Source organism: Amphibalanus amphitrite, unplaced genomic scaffold (assembly GCF_019059575.1).
Source record: "Amphibalanus amphitrite isolate SeventyFive unplaced genomic scaffold, NRLGWU_Aamphi_draft 001030F_arrow, whole genome shotgun sequence".
Lineage (NCBI taxonomy): Eukaryota > Metazoa > Arthropoda > Thecostraca > Balanomorpha > Balanidae > Amphibalanus > Amphibalanus amphitrite.
In genome coordinates this window covers 37,521-59,464 of record NW_024882524.1, presented here as the reverse complement: position 1 = coordinate 59,464, position 21,944 = coordinate 37,521, and the positions used below count along the sequence as shown (strand labels likewise).

The 21,944-nt window shown below is 55.4% G+C and overlaps 1 protein-coding gene across 1 annotated transcript in view; it reads right to left on the bottom strand.

Annotated features, from left to right (window-relative positions):
* Window positions 1-21,944, bottom strand: part of LOC122369379 (girdin-like) — a 114,718-nt gene that overhangs the window by 85,802 nt on the left and 6,972 nt on the right. Inside the window, exons 2-3 of the mRNA XM_043344084.1 lie at window positions 21,788-21,876; window positions 2,366-2,471 (exon numbers count right to left, since the gene is read on the bottom strand). Of these exons, the coding sequence (XP_043200019.1) occupies window positions 2,366-2,471; window positions 21,788-21,876 (195 nt within the window). The remainder of the gene's footprint in view (window positions 1-2,365; window positions 2,472-21,787; window positions 21,877-21,944) is intronic.

The window sequence follows — 21,944 nt, the reverse complement described above, 5'->3', positions numbered from 1 at the left end:
ACTGGACAAACTCTAGGTGGATGGGTCCCGACCTTCGCACGGCCGCTCCCAGCAGGTGAATGAGGTGTCATCGATGAACGTCCATGTGGCAGGGGAAGTCGTTGACGTTAGCTTGCACGAAATTCAGGTCACCGACACCTGCCAGGTTACAGCGAGTTGACACCTCGTACCTATTTAGTTCAAATGATACAGGCCACGTTCGGCGCCGAAGTAGTCTTCGGCGTTCGTCAAACGGAAACGGGAACAAACCTCATGCTCCCGGACTCGCGGCCTAAACTCGCCGCGGAGTCAGGCGTGGTCCGCCACAAGGCGGTGGCCTCCCTGACCCAACGCTGACCCGTCTGTGACCCGCAGATGACCTCTCCACTGACCTCCGCGCGTCAGTGGCGTGCGGCCGGAGCTCCGCACGGACACCGCCCTGTCGGAAACGGGCACGGCACAACACCGGCCGACAAATACCCGTGCGGAGTAATCGGTCTGTGGTGCTGCCAGCCTCGACCCTGGCAGGTGCGGCAGCGGCAGGGCGCATTACTGGACAGTGAGACAACTGGTCAAATGGACACAAACACGTGCTGGTGGCTCCAGAACGTCACGCAAAACCTGCGGGCCCGCATGGTCAAGATTGACTAATTGCTGAAGAGGAGCGCAGAAGGAAAGCCTTAATTATGCCACGGAACTGATCTAAAGAAAGCGTGAGCAGCTTTCATGCAGTTGAGCAACAATGACGGTCAACGCATAGCTCACGTCATTGTAGTTCAGCTCGTGATGCGTATCATGAGAGAATGCCCTAATCGCGAGCCGAATGATGGAGAGAGTGGGAGGGCACTGGTTCCAGGTAGGAGGATGGTGACCTCTTCACTTCGAGGCCCGGCCCAAATGATGGGTGTCGACAGATGGCCATGGCCAGAAATACCTCTTTTTATCCACGTGAAAGGCATACTATTCGCCTATCTACGTTCCTAAGACAAAAGCCGACGAGGTCGGGCGCAGCGGAGCAGAATTTGTCGAAAGCAGGCTCTCATTTTTCCGCGTCTACCAACGTGGCTTCTCAATAGGGCCCCCTAATTGGCGCAGCCAAGTCATGTACCACGCACCTAAAAAGGTTCGCTTTCAGCACTGTTCAAATGTCCATTGACATGCTAATGCACATGGCGACTGTCCAGCACGCTGAAAGGAGCCATTCCAAACGGAGAGCTCGTACACGGTGCATGTTGGTGTGGTGGCCAAAGTCGCCTTATCCTTCCCGAGAAACGGTACATCCTGCTTTGGAACAGCCGCACCGCACTCATGGTCCACAGACACCGCATTAGCGTTATCTTTACGTCAGGAATTTATCGCCGGTGTTACCAGATTGTGAGGCGGGCGCCTAACTGTCTGGAGTTGCCAGTTTATGTAATAAAAAAGACTTCAAGGGTACTCTAAAAGTTTTTTTTTTTCAACGGAGAACATGTTTCGCTCATCAAGGCGAAACATGCGAAGAATATTTAGGTAATGGTAGTACAAAGGGCGTTTTAAAATAAAATTCAAATAAAAAAATCGAAAAGTTATTTAGCTTACGACTCTGGAGGCCACCTGGCCCGAACGAAAACACGAAACGGGGTGCAGAGGCCGATAACCTTTGACAGCGTACCAGAATCTGTGAACGTCGCACACCTGTGTTCCGAGGAGCAGCCGGCGGCGATTTTGTTCGACGACGCAGCTGGGCCAACCAGACGCGACGTCCCCGACCCGCGATGGGAGGGTGCTCCTTCCCTTGGTCCGACACCCATGGAGATTAACGGGCACGGACCCACGATAGCGTACGATAGCGGCGTGGGCGTTCCCGAGACCATTATTGGTCCCAGAAGATCGGGTTATTGCCATTCGCGGTGCATGGCGTGGCGGTGGATGGGGAGGCGGATTGCGCCTCCAGAGGACGGGACACGCCAGTCCACTGGGTGTCCCTCAGCTAGGAGTGTGCACTGTAAGCAAACGTCCGCTGACTACCCACATTGGACGCGCTAGGTGACGGAGTAAGGTGGATACCTCGCGCGAATAACCCGACGCGGGTACCTATTTAGCTAAGGCATGGATCAAACGAAAGCAACGTATTTCTATGGCTTCTCTCATATCGTTTGCGAATAACACAACGCAATGTTCATCCTGTATAGCCGAAGTTTATCTCTGGTTTGGACAGCCCTCCTCAGATAAATCGATCCCGTTATGTCTCTCGCCTTCGCTCGCGCCTCGCGGCTGGTCCACAAAAGAGCCCGACCAAGGCCGGTCGGTGGCTCGGATTAGCCCAACGGATCATCGGTGGCCACAGCCAACAGAGGCGACAGGCGACCAACGGAGCGACGGCTGCGCTGACAGTGTTTGCACTGACCTCATAGAAGTGTTTGATGTTCTTCAGCACGGTGGAGAGGTTACGGATGCGCGCGCTGGCGTCTCCGGGGCTCCGTGTCATCTCCCGGTGCGGCACGTCCGGGTAGCTGTGAATAGAAAGGTCACAGTCAGATATCAGCGGGATACGGGTTAGACTGACGGTGACGGTCACTGGTTAGCTACACACAAGTGGTGGGTTGTACGCATTACGCAGTCGAATTGTACGTAAAAAATCACACTAGACAGACCACTCCTAACGCGTAGAACGCAAGCTGTATCGACGATTCATAGGTCCAAGGTGACTGGTCACGGGTCAGACCGACAACTAAAACAGGTCAGTTCGAGGGGTAGCTGGTTAGGCGGGTTATGTCCATGACTTGTATGTTTTCATCCGATTACAAGCCTAACAGTTCAATCAGAGGCAATGACTCTGTATTCATATCGGGTCGACCACCACGGCACCACGTCGGTTTGCATTGCGCTTGAGGTCACGCCAGGTCAGACCACAGGCTACAGAGACCATGGGGTGGGACCGACGGCCTCCTCAGACTACAATCCGCCCCATTCGCCGTCCTGGGAAAATGCTGCAAAAGTCGGCACATAAAGAGTGCGGTTACCTGCGCAACTATAGGCATTACATCGTAAAATGCAAAGTGGCCAACACGTGAAACAACAACATCGGGGTTAAATTCCGCCACTTCGCGATCCGTTCAGTCTGCAGGCAGACATTTTGACGAACAGACAGGCTCACGCTTGCAGGGCAAGAAAATGTCTGCCGACAGCACCAAAGCCGACACGCTACCGCTGTAAGCCGCCGAATAAGCTTTCCGCCACACCCCTGTGCATGCGAGCTCACTTGAATAATCATGTCAAGGACCCCGTGCGTTCCTTTTTGGAAAGGCATCAGCTCTGTACCGGATAGTCAGAACTAGAACTCACAGCTTGAAGGCACGAAAGGCCAAGAACTGAAAAACATGTCGAATGAAGAGCGAGACCAGTTCTGTTTCATTGTGAAATGTTGTTTTCTGTTACCAAGTGGCATCATCTGCAGGGAACGTATCGGGATATACACCATCCAACCAACACAGAGAAACAAGGCGATAGCGCTATGCCACACGGACATCCGCAGTGACAATATTGGCGCAGTTCGGCACAAACGATGTGAGAGCGGCACTTCGCCGGCAGTGCTGACAGCGCGTGCCAAACACGGGTCAGTAATGCGGACAAAAAGTGGGCGTCCACTGCGGACCGGGCGGGCGGCGGATAGCTGTCAGCCGACACAAGGACTGAGAGAGGATAGCAGGGTGGGCCGCTCCTGCAACGGACCAGTGCCGTCGAGATAGTCATCCTCAGTTATTGCGAGTAGTAAGGGCCGATGTCTGGGATGGACCATCGCGGCACCTCGTTCACCAAATGTAGGTACTTCAATAATGGATAACAGAACGCCCGCCACATGCATGGGATAGATCCATTCACAATAGTGTCACGACCAGAAGATATCGACTGAAGAGGGCGATTTGTCGAACGGGCTCTATCCATCCGTTATGCATGACGCAATGTCACGCTTGAATTGAGCTCGTGATGTTATCCGAGCCATTATGTGAACTGTGGGATGCGGTGTACGACCGTTGGGTTGGTGGGCAGCCAAACGAGATGAGAGACATTTCAACCCACCGCAGGATGCTATAGACACTCTCAGTCTCGCGAGACCCAGACCACATCAGCAGACCCAGTCCACTGAAGCTCTGAGGCTGCGCTGATCTATGGCCCACGTTTTGACGGCCAGGACCACCAGTTTGAGTTTATGCCCGCGGGAGTCGGTCAGCAGCACCACCTCGCGCTCACTGGACCGTGGAGGACTCCTCCGACCTATCTCTATCACACCAATCACAGTCCATCACAGGGGCACTATAGCCAGCCTAGCTCAGCTCGTCGAAGTCCAGCCCTGTGCCAACCCCGACACAAGCATAGATTCAGCCTTCCACGAATAGCATACGGCCGCAGACGGTCATCATGACAAAGGGCTTGCAGTTCAAATGCAGAGCAATATCATGCAATACATTTATCCCAGACCAAATGTGCACTTAGGGTGCTGTATCGGGAGCCACTCTAGTCAGATACGTACCGGAGCAAAATAAAATCGACGTCGCGCTCGCCGAGAGACACACGGCAGAAGATATCGCTCAAATGGAGACTCCTAAGCCACCGAAGGGTTTATGACTGATAACTTTCGACTGTCATCCACTAAACATAGGTCGTTCTGACTTCACAGCCAGACTCGAAGACTATTTTCGTCTCTTTATGAGACGTCCCAAGTGAACCCCAGGTCATTCCTCAGCCTCGTCTTCGCCTCAGTGGCTTCTTCGTCTAGTCTCTATGCTGGCCCGATCCCGATCCACTGGGTCACGCGGCCACCAGGCTAGCGGGCCTCCCTGCAATGCAGTCACGACGCCGACCCCAGCGCCAACCGTAACGACGCACCCGGGTCGATGGCAGCGGGCGGGGGCGGGGGCGGGGGCGGGGGCGGCGGGCGGCGGGCGGGGGCGGCGGGCGGCGGGCGGGGGCGGCGGGCGGCGGGCGGGGGCGGGGGCGGGGGCGGCAGAGGGAGGCGGGCCGCAGCCGCGTCCGTTACAGAGCCGACGCCAACTCGTTAAAGCCGTGCCGCCAACTGATTGCCCCCGACTGGGATGGCTGGGGAAGACGGCGGAATCTGAGCCAGCTAATGACATGGTCGGGAGTACGCCGGAGCCGCGGCGGCGGAGGCCACCAGGGGGCGTGGACCTCTTTAGTTTGAGAGGTCATCCCAGTAAGGTCGTGACCAGGGCTTCATCAGGAGGCCTCTTGAAGATACTCGTCAAGTCAATGAGTCTTCAACTTGGCCGACGGAAACGTTCCACTTAAGGTCATCCTGCGGGCATGTAGACCAGGTTTTAGATGACAATTGTTCGTCGGGCCCTCGCCTCTTCAGCTTGGAGCTCCTTTCGAGAATTCTCGCTCGGTGCAGAATCGTAGACAGCAGTGATGTTTGTTGCGCTCCGAGCGCCTCCGGTGCATCTGGAGGGCGGGCGGGCCGGTGAGCGCCGCCCGGCCGTCGTGACCCGGCGCACTGTCGGCCGCCGGCTCCGGTCGCCTCGTTAGCGACTGCAGGGAGGAAGGAGACTCTGTTGATGAGCGCGGCACGCCCACGAGGAGTGGGCACTCAGGAGGCTGTTTTTACACGGCCGTTTGGGTGGAGTGGCGGCTGCCGGACGGTGGCCGCAGCCGTAAACAGACGGCGATTATCACGGCCTACTGGACGCCCGCGCGAGGAGACGGAAGGGACGTCCACACAGGAGTCATGTCGGCCGGTATGTGGAACGCAGCAGGCGCATCAATACCCAACATCACTTCTATGAACGAAGATGAGCTTCCGTAAGCGAGCCAGGGTGAAGTGAGGGGCATTTTCGCGCGCCTCAACACTGGGCGGATACAAAAGGCTGGCTCAAAATATGCATAGTTACTTAGCGACTCTTTGTCCTTGAAATTGAGCGAAGGAGTATTGTAATGCCCGGAGGGTTGAGTGCAATACGGTCTCAGCTATGGAAAGCCGTTTATTCCTCTGTCCAGAGTGGCAGAATACGTCCACCCTGTCCCTCTGCGCTGACAAAGTACTAAAAATCCCTCGCACAATACCCAGCTGAGACCAGCATGTCACAATCGCATGTATTACAAAATAGAGCATGCACGATAATCTGCTCTAATTGGGTGCGTGACCTTGCAGTGTTGTCAACTGCTGAAGGCTGCGTGATCGGTGCAGCTCATCACCCTGTGAGCGAAACACAAAGGAGCAGAAGTTTACCTTACTGGCTGTAATTCATGTAGTTGCTCATAGGTGTGCGTTTACGAGCTGAATTTTAGGACCACAAACGTCTTCCAATCCGACTGACAGGCAGGGATCTGGCGGATGATGCCACGTGCCGCGTGATACGCGATACCTACTGTTGCCACGCCGCCGTGGCTCGGTTCCATCTCTCCTGCAGGAGCGGAATGCGAAAACGGGATGGGCAGAGACAGATATCATCAGAGCAGCCGTTTGGCTTCACAGAGGAGTGTCTGACCCATTCTCGGAGCAGATGCCTGAGCTGTTACTCATCCTTTCCGCTGAGCAAAACAAGAAATCGCGACCTTACGCCGGTCTTAAATAGGCCACGACATGAGCTGGTGAGCAGGTTTGAGTTACCAAGCCGCTCCAAGTTCGTGATAAAAAAGCACTTCATCCACAGCCAAACTCCCTGCTCTTGTATCGTTCACCGGTATCATCTCTACTTTTCGCGAGCGTCAAAGGCTAACGGAGGCGAATCAATGCGAACTAGTAGCCAGTCATCGCTTCAGCGGAGCTTGAGCGGAGCCATCCGGACAGCGGTTGTTGGCCGCTGTCAGTTGAGGCCAGGTGTGGCACACTCCGGTCGGAGCGGCGCCGGACGGCAGCAAGGCGAGACACGGGGCTGATGGGTCGGGGGCTGATGGGTCGGCGGCAGCCGGTCAGTGGCACACTGGCCAGAGTAGGTGAGCAGGTGCACGCTGCTGATGGAAACGAGGAAGGGAAGGGTTCAGGGCGGTATTCGAGACGACTGTGAGCCAGCGTGGGGAGGCGGCTGGCCGGACGAGGTGCAAGTCAGACCACACTCCGAGATAAGTCGGTCGCTGACTCGAGGTCGGGTGTGGGAACATCGCTCCGCCAACGCGTGTCACAGGTGACTCACACACCAACCCGTGGCATTCGCATTCATATCGGCATTGCGCAACAAGAGTCGTAATGAAGTCCTAAGAACACGTCAGCTTCCACAGGCATGATGCAAATCTTCGTCATAATCATCAACTACCACCAGTCACATCAGCAACCTGTCGGTGGAACTGACAGTCCGAAACTGTCTCGACTCCTCGGCGCCGTGGTCGCCCCCACCCGTCCTCTCCTGACCTACTGCGAGCCCAGCTGCAATCATCCCGGCCCGCGTCGTCGATCGCGGGCTGGGTATTGACGACCGACGCCATCGACGACCCAATCTAGGACAGGGCGACGTCGCCGCTCCCATCCGTAAGCTGGGACATGGTGGACGACGGCGACAAGAGGTCAGGCTGACAGGAGATTCGGGGTAGAGTGTACTCCTTAGCGATTCGAGCGTAAAATTGACATGCATGTCACAATTCAGGAAATTGAGACACCCGAAATTATGCGCTGCAGGTGCGGATGTTCCGACACTTTTTAAGTGATGGCCTCCGTACAGTATTGTTGTTCTAGCCATTGACACCACGACTCGTAGAGTCCAATTACAGCCGAGTGAAATTCCAGCGCCCACAACAAGTCAGTGTCTCTGGACATGCCTAGATAGTTGTCACACAGTACGACCCATTCACGCCAAAACATGCAACGATTACAACGGCTGCATTGCCTGCATGAGCAAACGGATAGTTTACGATAGGCAAATGCGTCGCATAATGTCCATCCGAACCATGGCCAAGAACCTTCCTATCTCGTCAGTCAGGCTGGGTACGGTTTCACTGGAAACGCTCAGGCATCACAAGAAAAAGCCAGCATAGGTGCAGCACGAAAACGACAGATAGCCATTACGGGAGAACTCTTGGCGACGACGGCACGCTGGCCTTCTTGGGGATGTTTTATGGTAATACAGTCAATCCACTGCCTTCCGAGACAAAGCCGTCGTCAGTCACTACATTCTCCTGACATGACTTCACTCAACCGAAGTCAAGCCGAGAGTGAATAGGACAGCTTCTCGGTGACATTCTCCTGGTTTGAATTTGCATATTTGTCCCTCTCACACCCCAGCATTGCAGCACCATCATTGCGCATCATGGCCGACTTGAAACCCGGTTTTAAAGTCGAGGCCCCGTGGTCAGTATGGTCCACATGGTCCTCGAAGCGCACACCCATCGTCCAAATCGACGACGTGCTAGGACAGCTGGCGTCGGCAAATATAAGTATTGAGTAGCTTTGCCGCAGCTATAACCCGAATAAGCTAGAATTAGATTGGTAACTGGGAACCACGATCCACTGACAGCCGGACGGCTGGGGTTGTCATCACGGAACGAGCTGCTGAAGTTCTCAGCAGTTCAGTAACGAGAAGCGAACGTTAGTTCTGAGAAGTTCAGGATTTCAGAGATAGCCTAAGAGTTTCGCAAAGCGAGCTCTTGGATGTCATCCATAGAGGTCGCTACCGCTGAAAGCACTCTGAATAATTAAATAAACATGCAAATTATACTGCCGAGTATGAATGAAGGCGTAAATGTCCCACCTTCGCAAATTAAATAAACATGCAAATTAGCCCACAAAGTGTGAATCAGACCATAAGTGATGGCCGGGGAACACCTCCAAAATTTACATATCGACCCCTGCGACTAAAAACGTTATCAATCACTGTGAGCGGCGGTCGATGGGCGTTTCCGTCCCCGAGAGGTGCTCATAAAAGCACCGCTGGCCGACGGCGCACCGGTGCCGCGCCGCGGTGCAGGTTCGGATTTATACGAGCGCTGCGCTGGGACCGGGTCGAGTCGTCAGCGCTCGTCGTCTCTGTGTCACGCCACAGTTCACAGAGGAGCGGCGGCCGGCGCAGGGCCGGGTCGGGTCGGGACGGGCCACAATCGGAGGAGGAGGACGCGACGTAACGGTGCGCCAACCATTGTCACAGACGGAGAGCGCCGGCGCGGCCCCGTGACCCACGCAATCAGCGCTCCGAGCTCGTGGACTCGGGCCGGCGGAACTGTTGAGAGTCGCCGAGCATGGAAAATAGGCAGGTATGCGGCTTTCCGTGTCAAGACAAAACGGCAGAGACCCAGCAACGAACGTAGCGTGTGCCTAAGTAAACCCACGCTCAGTTCGAGCAGTCGCCTTGAGAGACCTTAATGCCTTCTCCAAAAAAGGGACACGAAAGTAGCGCCGCCGGATGCCTTTCCATAGCGGGATTGTGTGCTGCAGGCAGGTTTTGGTGCCAAGTAGGCCGACGATGCTGCTAAAACGAGCAGCAATGGCGTGCAATGCTGCAACTTTTCTACGGCGCTGAATTCAGTCCACGATCGTCCGATCTTGTGCCACGTCCAGGAACCGCAGCTATATTTCATCGAACTGCTCGGGAGGAGGTGGCGAGTCTGCCGGGGCCGGCAGACGGGCCAGACTGGCGCCGGGGGACCGGGTTATCTGGGCCAGTAGCCCTGACCAGCCCGGCCCCTGGAGAGCGCCCAAGGTCAGGACTTACTGAGAGTGTAACTGCGCCGCACGTGCTAATGTATGCGAGCCGAACACAGAGACAGAGACAAAGTATCGGGCTAGGCAGGAACAATGGCGAGCAAACAATGACAAAAACGGTAGAAAAACACCTTCCATGCGGCCGCACAGAGACGAGGGGACGCATTTCGTCCGCTTTTTTCGTTGGCCAATCAATGTGATCGCATGATCGGTCATGATTTCGAAAATAAGAATCCACCGGAGCGGAAACCAGCAGCGTGCTCTCGCGTGCGTTTCGGCAAACCATTGCGCCACCTGCTGTGATCTGCGCACGGTAGCCCGGTCCGAAATCCGCCAAAGATGCCCCGACGCCGGCGGCCATCTTTGTTCCAGTCCAGCTGCGCCCAAGGTCAGGCCAGACTGGCCGGCAGTGCGGTCACAACAAACAGGCCGTTATAAGGACTACGGAGGAAGCTCTCACCGCCGCAGTTCGTATATAGCTCACCATCAGATCGATACTGTGTTAATATAATGCTTTAAGTTTTGACAAAAGATGCGCCAATTTAGCCCGAAACGGAAGCTTCAACAAATTAGATAGAATTTAACGAACCATTTACATATAGTCCGACTGGACAAAAATCCCGTCGAACACAGCCACTTGTGAAAATGCAGGCACCAGCACGCCAGTCGCCGTCACCAGCCCACCAACCGTCATCGGTCGTCACCAGCCGCCACCACCACCGACGCCAGCCGTCTCCAGCCGCCGTCACCAGTCAACCAACCGTCACCAACCGTCACCACCGTCATCAGCCGCCGCCATCACCGTCGCCGCGGGTGGCCGGTCAAGGGTGGCGTCAGCACCGGCTACGGACGGGGTGGTGCCTGAGGTCCGTGACGGGACACAGGCGACAGCACCGCCCGACCGCCGCGCCGCGCCGGGCCGGCCGGTCGGTCGGCTCTGGGTGGAGCTGTAGTTAGGAGGTATAACGTACCGATACGCTCCGTGACAAGTAACGGAGAGCTTCCAGAAGCTGCTGCCGCATTGCTGGAGGCATGCATTCATTGAACAATGCAAGGAATATGCATGACAAGTTGCTTGTGCGCCTTCTATGCTTCAGACTCTCATGTTTTAGCTTTACGTTCACAAGCATTGTCGACAGCATTACTGCTGCTTCTCGAAGTTTGGACAATGTCGTCGAAAAGTCTCGCGGAGTGCGGGTTCCCGATGAGAAGACGTCACGCGACCTCAGATTATGGAGCACCCCACCGTGCTTCCCGGGCCTTGCTCCCGTTTTATTACTGAGGGCGGGGGCGGGGAAGTCGAACGGCCAGCCGAGTCTGACGGTGACGGACCCCGCCGGAGCTGAGCGGGGCGCCGGACCGTATCGCACCACCTGCAGGTCACCTGCTGCTCAGAGGGCTTCGTACCCACAGGCCCAGCGTGTCCGACGGCACGAGACGGACGGAAGACGAGACGGAAACGCGGAACGGTTTGGACGACCAGACAGACAAGTCTTCGAACTAAATCAAGAGCCACAGACCTCACCACACAGCCGCGGTTCAACAACGGGACAAATATGAGAAGGAATTCCCACAGCAAGATGCTCGAAGCTGTGAAGCTAGACTGCAAACAAGCTACGACATCTGACATAAACATGACGAGACACAAGAACTTTGCGTTGTCGGGAATAGCGGGACAAAGTACAAAGAGTACCGAACTCTTTGTGAGCCTGAAGTGGCAAGCAAGCCAAGTGACCAAGCTCATGATTGTGCAAAAGTACACCCTAGCTATCCCACGGGCAGGAACGGCACTAGGATGACACTGGTAAGGGTCTTCGCGGACAAAGGCGCACAGTTCGAGCCCGGTCGCTGGGAGCTGAGCGCTGTTTGCACAGGTGAGTTGACACTCCCGTCCACTGTTTGTCCGTGAGAAGCGGCAGCTGACGGCCAGTGGCTCGCCTCGGCCAGGCGGCACGATTCCGAAATTCCCAGACGGCATCAGAAGCCCGATGGCACGCCGGGAGTGTCGCTAATCGGCAGCTCGTCTGTCGGAAATGACGTCAAAGGGGCGACAGACCAGGACCCATGCAGAGACAATAATCGCTATCGGTAGTTGTTCGTGCAACGTGAGCCTTCGAGTCCCTGCTTTGTTAAGGATAGCAAAATGTTTTTAATAGCATTGCATTGTAGTCACAAAGGTCATGAAGCCAATGGTCCCTCGAGCCTCTGATGTTCCCATATGATAATTGTCGTTCCGACAGTCCAGCTAATCTCAAGTTCTTATAAAACATCCAGCTGAACAAATCAAGATACCCAAGCTGGTCTGCGCTTATCCTATCAAGCACCCCATCACGGAACTCTGGTCACATTCTGTCGCGGCCGGTCGTCTGCCGGCGCGCCTCTGCTGAGCCGGCACGGACCAAGGTCGGCACACCGGGCTGCACCATCCGGCTCCGGCGACCACCGACGGACCGTGAGACATTTCCGTGAGCCGGCCGTGACGGCATTTCCGCGCCAGGGTGTCCCTGGTCCGGCGGCAGGCGCACGGGCCGGGGGCCCTGGCCGAGAGGCCACGGCTCCCAGCTCGGTATAATATGGACTCGGGAACTCCAGCCGACGAGCGGCCGTGTACGGGGCCGGGGGACCCTGCCGAGCGGCCGTGTACGGTAGCCCGCTCGAGTGGGGGAGTCCGGCCGCTCGGTGGTCGCGTGGACAGGAAGAGGGCTGGGGAGGGACGTCCGGCCGGCCTGGTATCGACCGGGCGAGCGGCCGTCCGCTCGGTATTCGGGGGACCAGGTGCGGTGTGAGGAATAATCAGCCCGCCGGGGCCACCGCTCGGGACGGACGGGACGCCGCGTCGACGCTGCACACGCGGGGCACGCGCAGCTGGCCGCCCCCTCCCCATGTTCGCGCTCCCCGCAGGTATGTCGCCGATTCGGCACGCTTCAACCACCTGCCGTGAAACCAAATGCCCCACAATGCAACGCAACACGGAACGGAGCTACCGAACATGGCCGGTGTATAACGTGCTCTGACAATAGTCGATGTAGCCATGCAATAGTCGCATCGATGTCCTTCCATGTGTAATTTCAACAAGCCAACGACCTAATCCCAGCCTGTTCCTCGGCCAAAATAATTCCAAGAATGTCCATCATGCTGCTCCTACACTGTAATATCCGCATTCCACCAGCAATGCCCGATAAATTTGCCTTTCTGATGAGTTCCGCCTACACCATCTTGTCCTCATACAGATCCCTGATGTCCGTTCACTTGCACCGTCCCCGGGAACAGACTCCTTCTCCTGTCGTCCCCAGAGGCCTCCCTCTCGTTCTCCCTAGCCTTCCTTGCGACTACCATCCGCTAGCCATCGCCCGGGCGGCCGGGTCGGGCCGTCCTCGGCGGCAGCTGGCGACGGCCGGCGGTCGTCAGCCTCCGTTAGTCGCCGCACCCCGGCGGCTCGCCGAGTTCCGAGAGCCGCCGGCGAGGCCACCGGACGACGGCCTGGGAGGGCCGCGGGAGTGCTGGGACCCGGCGGTGGACACTGCGGGGCCGCCTGGGAGGGCCGCCGGGGTGCTGGGACCCGGCGGTGGACACTGCGGCGACCGCCTGGGAAGACGGTCAGGGACCAGGGTGGTGGGACCCGGCGGATTGCCAAGGGCCATGTAAATACGACACACAGGAACTGCTGCGCAGAACAGGCATCCTAAGGACCCAGGATGCAAGCTGTCGTACAGAGCTGCAAGTAAACAATACAAATACTGAGTCACGCACAGTTCGAAGGAATATCATGACGTTCAGCACCAGAAAAGAAGTTCGCCGCAGCTAAATCAAATCGGTGACTGTCATGACGTAACTAAATGACTGCTTTCCATGTCACAGAGCACCATTCGAGCGACAAGCCTTACTAATAGTAGGCGGCTAATCATTGGTCCCATTCAACCAGTATCAAACTCCTCCACCGAACACTATCCGACATGCCCTCCGCTCACTCCATTCCAACAGCGCACGACCGGCACACGCCCAACGCCTGACCGACCACGGCCACTTTGTGCAGTGTTGCAACGGCTCTGCCACCGCGGTGAAAGGCCGCGCCGACAAACGGCCGTGCCGCTCCGAGAGGACGCACGGGGAGCACGGGGCGGGCCGGACAGCACGGACCGGGCGGCACGCCCTCGTGACCGGCGTCCCGGTGTCCCGGCGCGTCCCCGGCGTATCCCCCCGGCCGGACGGAGCGGAAATGGCCGCCGGTGACGATGGGTGGTCGATGACGTCACACAGGTTCAATTGTGACGTCATCCCGGCCTAATTGTCACGGCACGCGGTGGTGGCCTCACGAGGCGACATAGGGCCCCTGGCGCGGGACTGAGTGCCACCTGCACTGAAATACCGCATACGGCAGTGGGTGTCATAAATTCACGATTCGAATCAAGATTCGTAGACTCCTTGGGGTCTGACCAAAGCACAGTCTCGGCGAGTCGGATGATCAATCTGTTGTCATCATATTTCGATACACCCCAAAGATAAAACAATCCTCATCTGAAAATAATCCTTGAAAAGATCTACCGGAACAATAGCGTAACAGAGTAGCAGGACGTTCCATTTCGACAGGCGCGGAAAGTCACCTGTCAGCTCAATAATTGCTATCTTGCACAATGAGCCGATCGCCAATTATCTTTGACAGCTGGTGAGCTGGGATTGGCTGGAACCAGAGGAGTGCTGCCGGGAACTCGAGGAGTGTCGGGAGGAGTACTTCCGACCGCCACCAGTCCCGTCTCGCTGCTGGCGGACGGTGCGCTGCAGAACGGAACGGGTCGAGGTCAGCCAACACAGCTCGCCCCTCCACCCCACCTGACATCGACCGTCAGTCGACTGCGTGGAGCTGACACGACGCGCCGCTCCACCCTGGGCCTCCACGGCGCCCGCCCTTCCCTAAACCCACCGCCACCCCAGCTCGCCGACCATCCCACCCAACCTGCGCTGCATGAGCTGACTTTAGTTCACCTTACCTCACCAGAGCCGGTATCCTTTCGTGACCTGGCGTGCCCTGCCCGACTGCCCTTCACACGCCGACAGTGATAAAATCCCTCATATACCGCAATCGCCATTGGCAAAGCGATGACGCAAGCGAGCATTCCGGCACGACAAATGGGAGAGGTGTGAGGAGGCCGAACGGAGCCCGACACGACGGTTGCAGAATCCTCGGCGGGCGGCGTACGGCCCCGTGCTGGCGTTCTGAGCACAGTGCTGGAGCTGGCGCTCTGAGCAATAAGTACGATGGGAGCAGCTGCTTGACAGTCCGCCAGTCGCACCTGCAACGAATTTAGTGGATGGGATACCTTGCGATCGAATATGAAGACTTTTCGCCACGTGGTTTGCCTCTCCATCATTAGCTTCACATGCTTCGTGAAACATTAGCCATACCATGCCTGCTGGTAAAGCGCCCAGAGAAAGAGAGACCGCGATGCACAGGACGTTAAGTGACCCTCGACTAAACGGACACATGACTGACAATCATCCGAACACGACGTGACGGCCAGTTGGCTGCTGGTCGGTGGTCTGGTCTGTCCCAACGTCCGGCGACTTGCCAGATGACGCGCCTGTGCGAAAACAGACAGTACCTACCGTGCGTCACATGGGATGGATGTGTGCCGAGCGAGCCCATCGGACGAGAACGGGCCATCGCCACACCTCCCGCCGGCCTCGAGTCGGGTCTCGGGAACGGGTCACAAATAGGAACATACCTAAGTAAATAGAGAGTACTTTGGGTTGGGTCTACCGAGGCGAAACTTCAGTATTCTCGAGCCCGGGGCCAGATCACCACCCGCTTCTCCCTTCCTCCCAGGGCGGCACAACTTTCCCGTGTGTTATCATGCAGAAACCCGACAAACAACGTTCCCTGAACAATGACACTACGAAACCGGCCTGGCACGCTCCCGAGCGGCAAACGCAGCGCAGGTCCGCACCAAGTGCGACGAACTGTGCGCGGCGCCGGACCCATCGCGGCGAGCACCGCCATTGTCAGCCTCGGTCCGCCGACAGCAGGTAGTGAATGATGACGTCACATGATGGGTGATGACGTCACCGTATCATGGCAGGAAAGGAGGTGACGACAGTCAGTGATGATCGGCACAATGATTTCATGGGTCGTTCATCACTATTGATGTGATAGCCAATAAAATAACCGTTGCTTACTGGCATATCCACTTGCCAAAAGTGCGAGACCACATCAAGATTAATGATAGGTATCATTTTTTAGCTTTAAGGTTAAATTCGTCAGAAACTTGACAGTCGATATCTGGATTTATATATGAAGGAAAGAACGTTATTGGCAATAAATGAGGGAAATGAAACCAAAAGCATTGTCATCAAATTGAACCCCGACATAGCTACCCCGTTATGTCGTTTTAAGTCGTTATAGATGATGGTATATGCTGAATAAACTGAGGGTGAGGTGAGCTCCCTCCAAACGTTCCCTCCGAGACCATATGTTCAAAATCCAGATATGTCTCGCATACCTGGCACATACCGAAAAAAGCCTGTCTCACCCCATTGAGATCGACAGCGAATAGTCCATCTGACGAGAGCCCCTGGAACCCAAATCCCACCCTTCGCACGTACCGAACAAGGTCCCCATTGTGTGGGAATGGCCCCATAAAGGTGAATTAACGAGCTGAAGGATCATTGGCTGCCGGAAAGAGTAATCATCTCCAAATCAGCCTGCTACCTGCTGGCCAGCTCCGTATAGTCCGGACTGATTAACCGCAGGGTATTTTATCTCTGACTCCGACGTTCAGGTGGCCTGGCTAACCTCTGAGCGAACGGCACAATTAGGCGGACGGGACCGATTCTCTAATAAATCAGCGCTGATTGGCGCTCAGTGACGTTAATCCATCGATAGGTAATGAGCGGCTATCCCTGTGTGGCGTGCCAGTGCCGGAATATCGGAGGTCCAGATTGGCAAACATCAGTACACACGGAATGACGAACTTGAGCGACCATCGGTCAATTGGACAGATATCAGCTAAATGGGCCGGATATTGCCTGATATTGAGACTTGGCTGAGTATATGGAAGACCAATGAGCATTTCGGAAATGCTCGTAATAATATACCTATCAATCATTATTTCCAAATAATCGCTAGCGAAGCACAGTCGGCAACTGGCATCGATGATGTTCCTCAACATCGTGACATTGCTGTCATTCTCTGACCGTATGACATTGTAGCACTATCCTTCCCTCGGTGGTTACCCCCCTCTGTGGTTACCCCCCTCCCCCGGATGACCTCACGTGACCCATTTTTAACGCCAGTGCACGATATTCAGCGGTCCCTGCGTCTACCACAGGCTATCACGTGGCCCTGCAGCGGTGACCGACGCTGTGTTTTCTTGCGGTCACGTGGTCGACCAACCCTCATTCGGCGCTGAGGTTGGCCGGTGAATCGTGACGCGTTGACCGCAGGTGAACAGAGCAGGCCATAAGAAGAGGTGAACAGGCCAGCTATCAGAACAGGCGAAAGAAGAGCAGAACACAAGATACACGTGACCCGAAAATGTGAGGAAACAGGCTAAAAAACTAATGATTGAAGTAGGTGAACTGAAGAGACACACTAAAAACAATCAAGAGTCATAAGAATGACCGAGATCTGGTGGCTGACGGATCAGTTAGCCAACCAACGCATCTGGCTGAACAGAGAACGTAGTGAGGTCATCGGGTCTCATGTCCGTGCCGCTCCCCGCGCGACTTCTGAGCACAGCAAGGCTTCAATGTTTCAGCTCCGACAGAGAAGCTTTCAAACTACCTCAATAAGCCACTGTGAATGATATAACATCAATAGAACACCTAAGTACTTCGCGCCTAGTATCTGCAACTGCCCACCATAGGAACTTTTCCAGCAGGTCCGTGAATCATTGAGCGCGTCTTCAGACTGGTCTTAGCCGCCAGATGAGCGGAGCCCAGTCGTGTCGGTCCCAGAGCGTTCAGAGGGTAGGAGCGACTGTCCCTGTGGACCCGACGGAAGGGACGCCACAGCCGGTCCTCCACAGTCACAGCAGGGGCGCGGTGCTCGAGACAAAGGGCGCCGGCGGGGCGCCGGGCGTCCGCGAGGAGGTTCCAGGGGCGCTCTCGATCGGAGAGAAGACATGGCTCAAAGAGTCTCAGGCACACTAGTGTGCCCGAGTGCCTGAGCGAGCAGCGAAGAGGCATAGGGTTTGAGCTATACTGAACGAGTCTCAATGAGCTTAGGGCTCAGTTCTTGGTCATTAGGGGAAGTTTAAAACCAGCGGCACTTGCGACCAAACATAAAATACGGACCACAGCTGAGGGAGGTCACCGCTCAGCCAGCCTTTATCTTAATAGTCGCAGCTAGGCCCTTATGAGACCCGAAAGTCAGCTCCTTTGTATAGTAGGTCAGCAGGAGACTTCGTCACTGCATCGCTCGCATCGCTCGGCAGAAGAGGTTCGGAAGCGGTCACTCCGGCGACAGTCGCGGCGGAAACAACAAAGAGCGACAGCAGCTGAGTGCGCAGCTCGTCAGACGCGGCGCGTGCACAATGCACGGGCATCTTTATCACCGGCCGATCCCCGGATCCGTGCGCCGGCGCGGCACGTGCATTGTTGCAGACCTGGTCAGACCGCGAGGCATCCACGGACCGGAGCGTCCATACCAGGCAATGCGTGACTTTTCACGAGGCCCAGTTTCACCTTTCAGAGAAATCTCGCGCGTAAGGCAAAAGCGTAGCCAGTAACGTTCCCAGGGGTTGCAGAGTCTATGAATAGCACAGCAGTGTCGAAACTACAACCCGAAGGAAGTCCCGTCATCATGAATTAGAAACTTAGTCATCTATGTCATCAGCTGGAGGCTCGGCGCGATGAGCGATGGCATTGCCAGACACCGGCCGTCGCCGCCGGGGCCGGGCTCTAACCGTCGACCACCGTCTGCAGCCGGTAGCCTGTCACGGGGTCATTTCACAGCGAGCTGGCTGTAAAGGTCGACCCGCCACTTTGGTGACGTCACTGATGCGTGCAGACAAGCGCCGGTGGCGTCGTGACTGCGCCGTTTGTCGTCGCAGACGGGGCCGCGCGGCGTGCAGCGGCGCGCGTGCGGCACGAAACCTCCGAGCCCGCTTTCAGCCACCGCAATTGCCATTCCCTCCAACACAGGCCCCTTCGATCCGGGGAGCATTTGTGGACAAAACAGGCAAAATATCAGGGCAAATTGTCTGCCCAAGAAACCGGACAAAACATGTGGCAGGTATAGAAAAGGCAAATATGAAATACAGCAGAAAAAAACATGAATATCTGTAGTCACTTAAGTGCTTTAAGCCTGAGTTTAGACCCAAAGTGGATGAATTTACTGTTCAGCAACACCATTACACCCTCCTAATGCTCGGCTAAGTACTTTATTGGTCCGTGCTCCCCTGGGTGTGGCCTCCCATCCCAGACGCGCCGTGTCAGTGACGCCGCTGGTCTGAAGAGCCGCCCGCCCGGGCGACCATCTTCACGCTCCAAGCCAGAGCGACGCTCCGACTGGCACCGGCGGCCGGGCGGAACCGGAGGGCGACGAACCCACCGGAAAGGCGCCAAGAATGCCGCCGCGCGCCGACCTTCAGCGCGCGCGTCAGCCGGCCGAGGGCCGCCGAGCGGTGGCCAATCTGGCGCATCGATCACAAATGGGTCGCTCCAGTGGCGGCAGATGAAGGGACGCTGGTGGCCCCAGTCTCGCCGGGTGTCAGGGAAGGTAGAAGGGCCCGCGCCGGGTCAAGGTCACAGGGGTCGCACGGTCGCAGTCAGAGGTGAGACCTTGGCGAGGAGTCTGCGAAGACGCATCGCACCATTTAAGGACATGAAGCGAGAGCTCGACCTGGCTTTGATCGTCGATAATGATTGGTTTCTGGATCGAGCCATGAGAAACTCATCGAGTAATTGATGTGTGGAGACAGTGGAGTCAGAGGTATAGTATGTCGGAGGAGTCGATTCATTGTAAATTCGGCCCAATATTAACGTGAATACTTTACAGAGCGAAAACCCCGTATAACAGCATATCCTGGTCTTAGGAAAGAAGGTTTCCTGAAGTGTTCGAGCCAACAGTGTCGAAAACCTATCTTAACTACACTGAATTTCAAAATGACAACCTGAATGCATCACCACACTCACGACGTCCATGGTTCCAGCTAACTACAGTCTGCAGCATCGACTGTGATGTGACTGAATCACAGACACAGTTTTCACGGAAGGATGAAAGCGGCACTAGTGATGACGCACTTTCCTACTCTTATTGCAGCAACTACCGTGAACTTGGTACGCTGTGTGGTAAGCTCCTGGGAGGAGTAGTCTTGGCTTGACCCCGCCCCTCCCTCCCCTCTCTTCAGACCATGTGTGACAAATGCCAACTCTATCTTCCCTCCTTGAAATGCGGAGCTTATCCTCCGACCTTGTTCAGTTTTCGCTAACAAAGGATGCAGACTTTAACCCGCGCCCGGCTGGGGGTCCTGGATTTCCACGCCCTGCTGGGGGGGGGGGTGTTTGAACACCCCCCCCCCCTTCTAACTCGGCTCCTGGGCCACGTAGCGATACGCGGAAGGCGGCGTTCGAAAGAGCGTCAAAAATAATGAGGAAATTACTTCGGTCAATTTTTTGGTCAGGTCAAAGGTCAGGTCACCAGAGGTCATTGAAGGCAAAATTTCGCCGATTTCCGGGTCGAATGTCGAAAACTTCCAAGAAGCCAACGCATAACTCGGGAACCAATAGAGCTACAGCGCCACGGAAAAGCGCATTCGATAGCCCTATTAACGCCCTTTCTGAGCAATTCTCTCAGATTTGAGCTAACGTCAATGGTTTTGCCTCCAGGGGGCAAAAACTGCAAAAATAGCCGATTTTTTCGGAAACAGTTTTTCTGCAATAACTTTTGACCCAAGCCTTGTACGAGCTTACTTTTACCGGCATCGTGTTCCTCTCGTCAAGACGCATCGAATGAACTATAACTTGACCTTGAAAGGTCAACTTGAAAATTTGACCTCAGGTCAAGGTCATGACCTGACCGGAAAGGGTCATGTTGCATATCAGTCGATCCGTATCGTCGAGCTGAACACATCTAAGGCGTTTTCATCGCTCTAGCATGCCTCTATCAAAAGTTATTTGCGAAAAACTGCTAGATACCATTCGTGACCTAAGATGACCTCAGGGCATAAACAGGGGTCACGGACACCATTTTCATGTTCAGTGTGTCTAAACCACTTGTAATTCAGTGTTTGGGAGTGTTTATAATGTCTTTCGTCCAAAAGAGGCGCATTTCAATTTTCTTCCATTGACTTCCATGGGGTCTTCCATGGGGAGGTCGCAAAATTGACCTGACCTTAGGTCATCGATATCAAAATTCTGAGATATACATTTTGTACATGCTATTGCTCTTAACAATCGCTGAAAGTTTCAAAGCGATCGGTCACTCGGTGTAGCTATGACAGACATTGAAACTTTTTATGAGGTGAGGTCACTTCAAGTGACCTGGTGACCTGACCTTGAATGACCTTGGTCTGAAATTTTCACAACATGTGTAGAATTGATGTATGATAAGGTGTACCAAAAACGGCGGCGGAGCGCCGCCGTTTTTGAGATATTCGCGAAAAACCACAAGGAGGGGTGTTCAAACACCCCCCCCCCCCCCCCCAGCAGGGCGCGGGTTAATTAGGTACTGCGCTGATACGCGAGTCAGATTGGAATGCAGGAAAAGGCGGACGAAGTAGTGTCCATTTGGCGGATGTGGTTTACGAAGGACTTATGTCGTTCAGTGCAAGCTTGGAGGCGTAGATCAACGAGGGATGGATCCCACAAATTGATTTGTGGGCGTCCCAGAACAATGGCTACCTAAGTACAGTGAGATTACCTATTCTGCTTTTGTTTGATGACTGATTTAAAAAGGGTGTTAAAAACACCCAATTGAAACCATAACAGTTTCAAGATGATCTAATTAGAAAAAAAAATCATTAGAAGAATGGTGATGTCTGGCCATATGCAACCCACAAGCTAGAGTGTCGCAAGAAATGACACAATCCAACCAATATAATCAGCGACTTCTATTCACGTGGCGCAGTCCCAGTAGACCACAGAGCCATTGTCATGCATGGGCCCACCGCCGGGACGGTGCGATTACCGTTGTAGCAATGTAGCCTCGCGCCCGGGTCGTCCCAGGAGGGCGGCCAGGAGGGTACTCACATCTGCAGCATGACGTCCTGCAGGAAGAGGCCGTCCACCAGCGCGCCGTACGTCACCTCCGGGTACCCCTCGTCCTGGAACGTCCGGATCTGGAAGGCAGCGACAGATACAGCGGTTATGGACGTCGATATCAGCAGGCTTTTCAGTGCCACGAGTG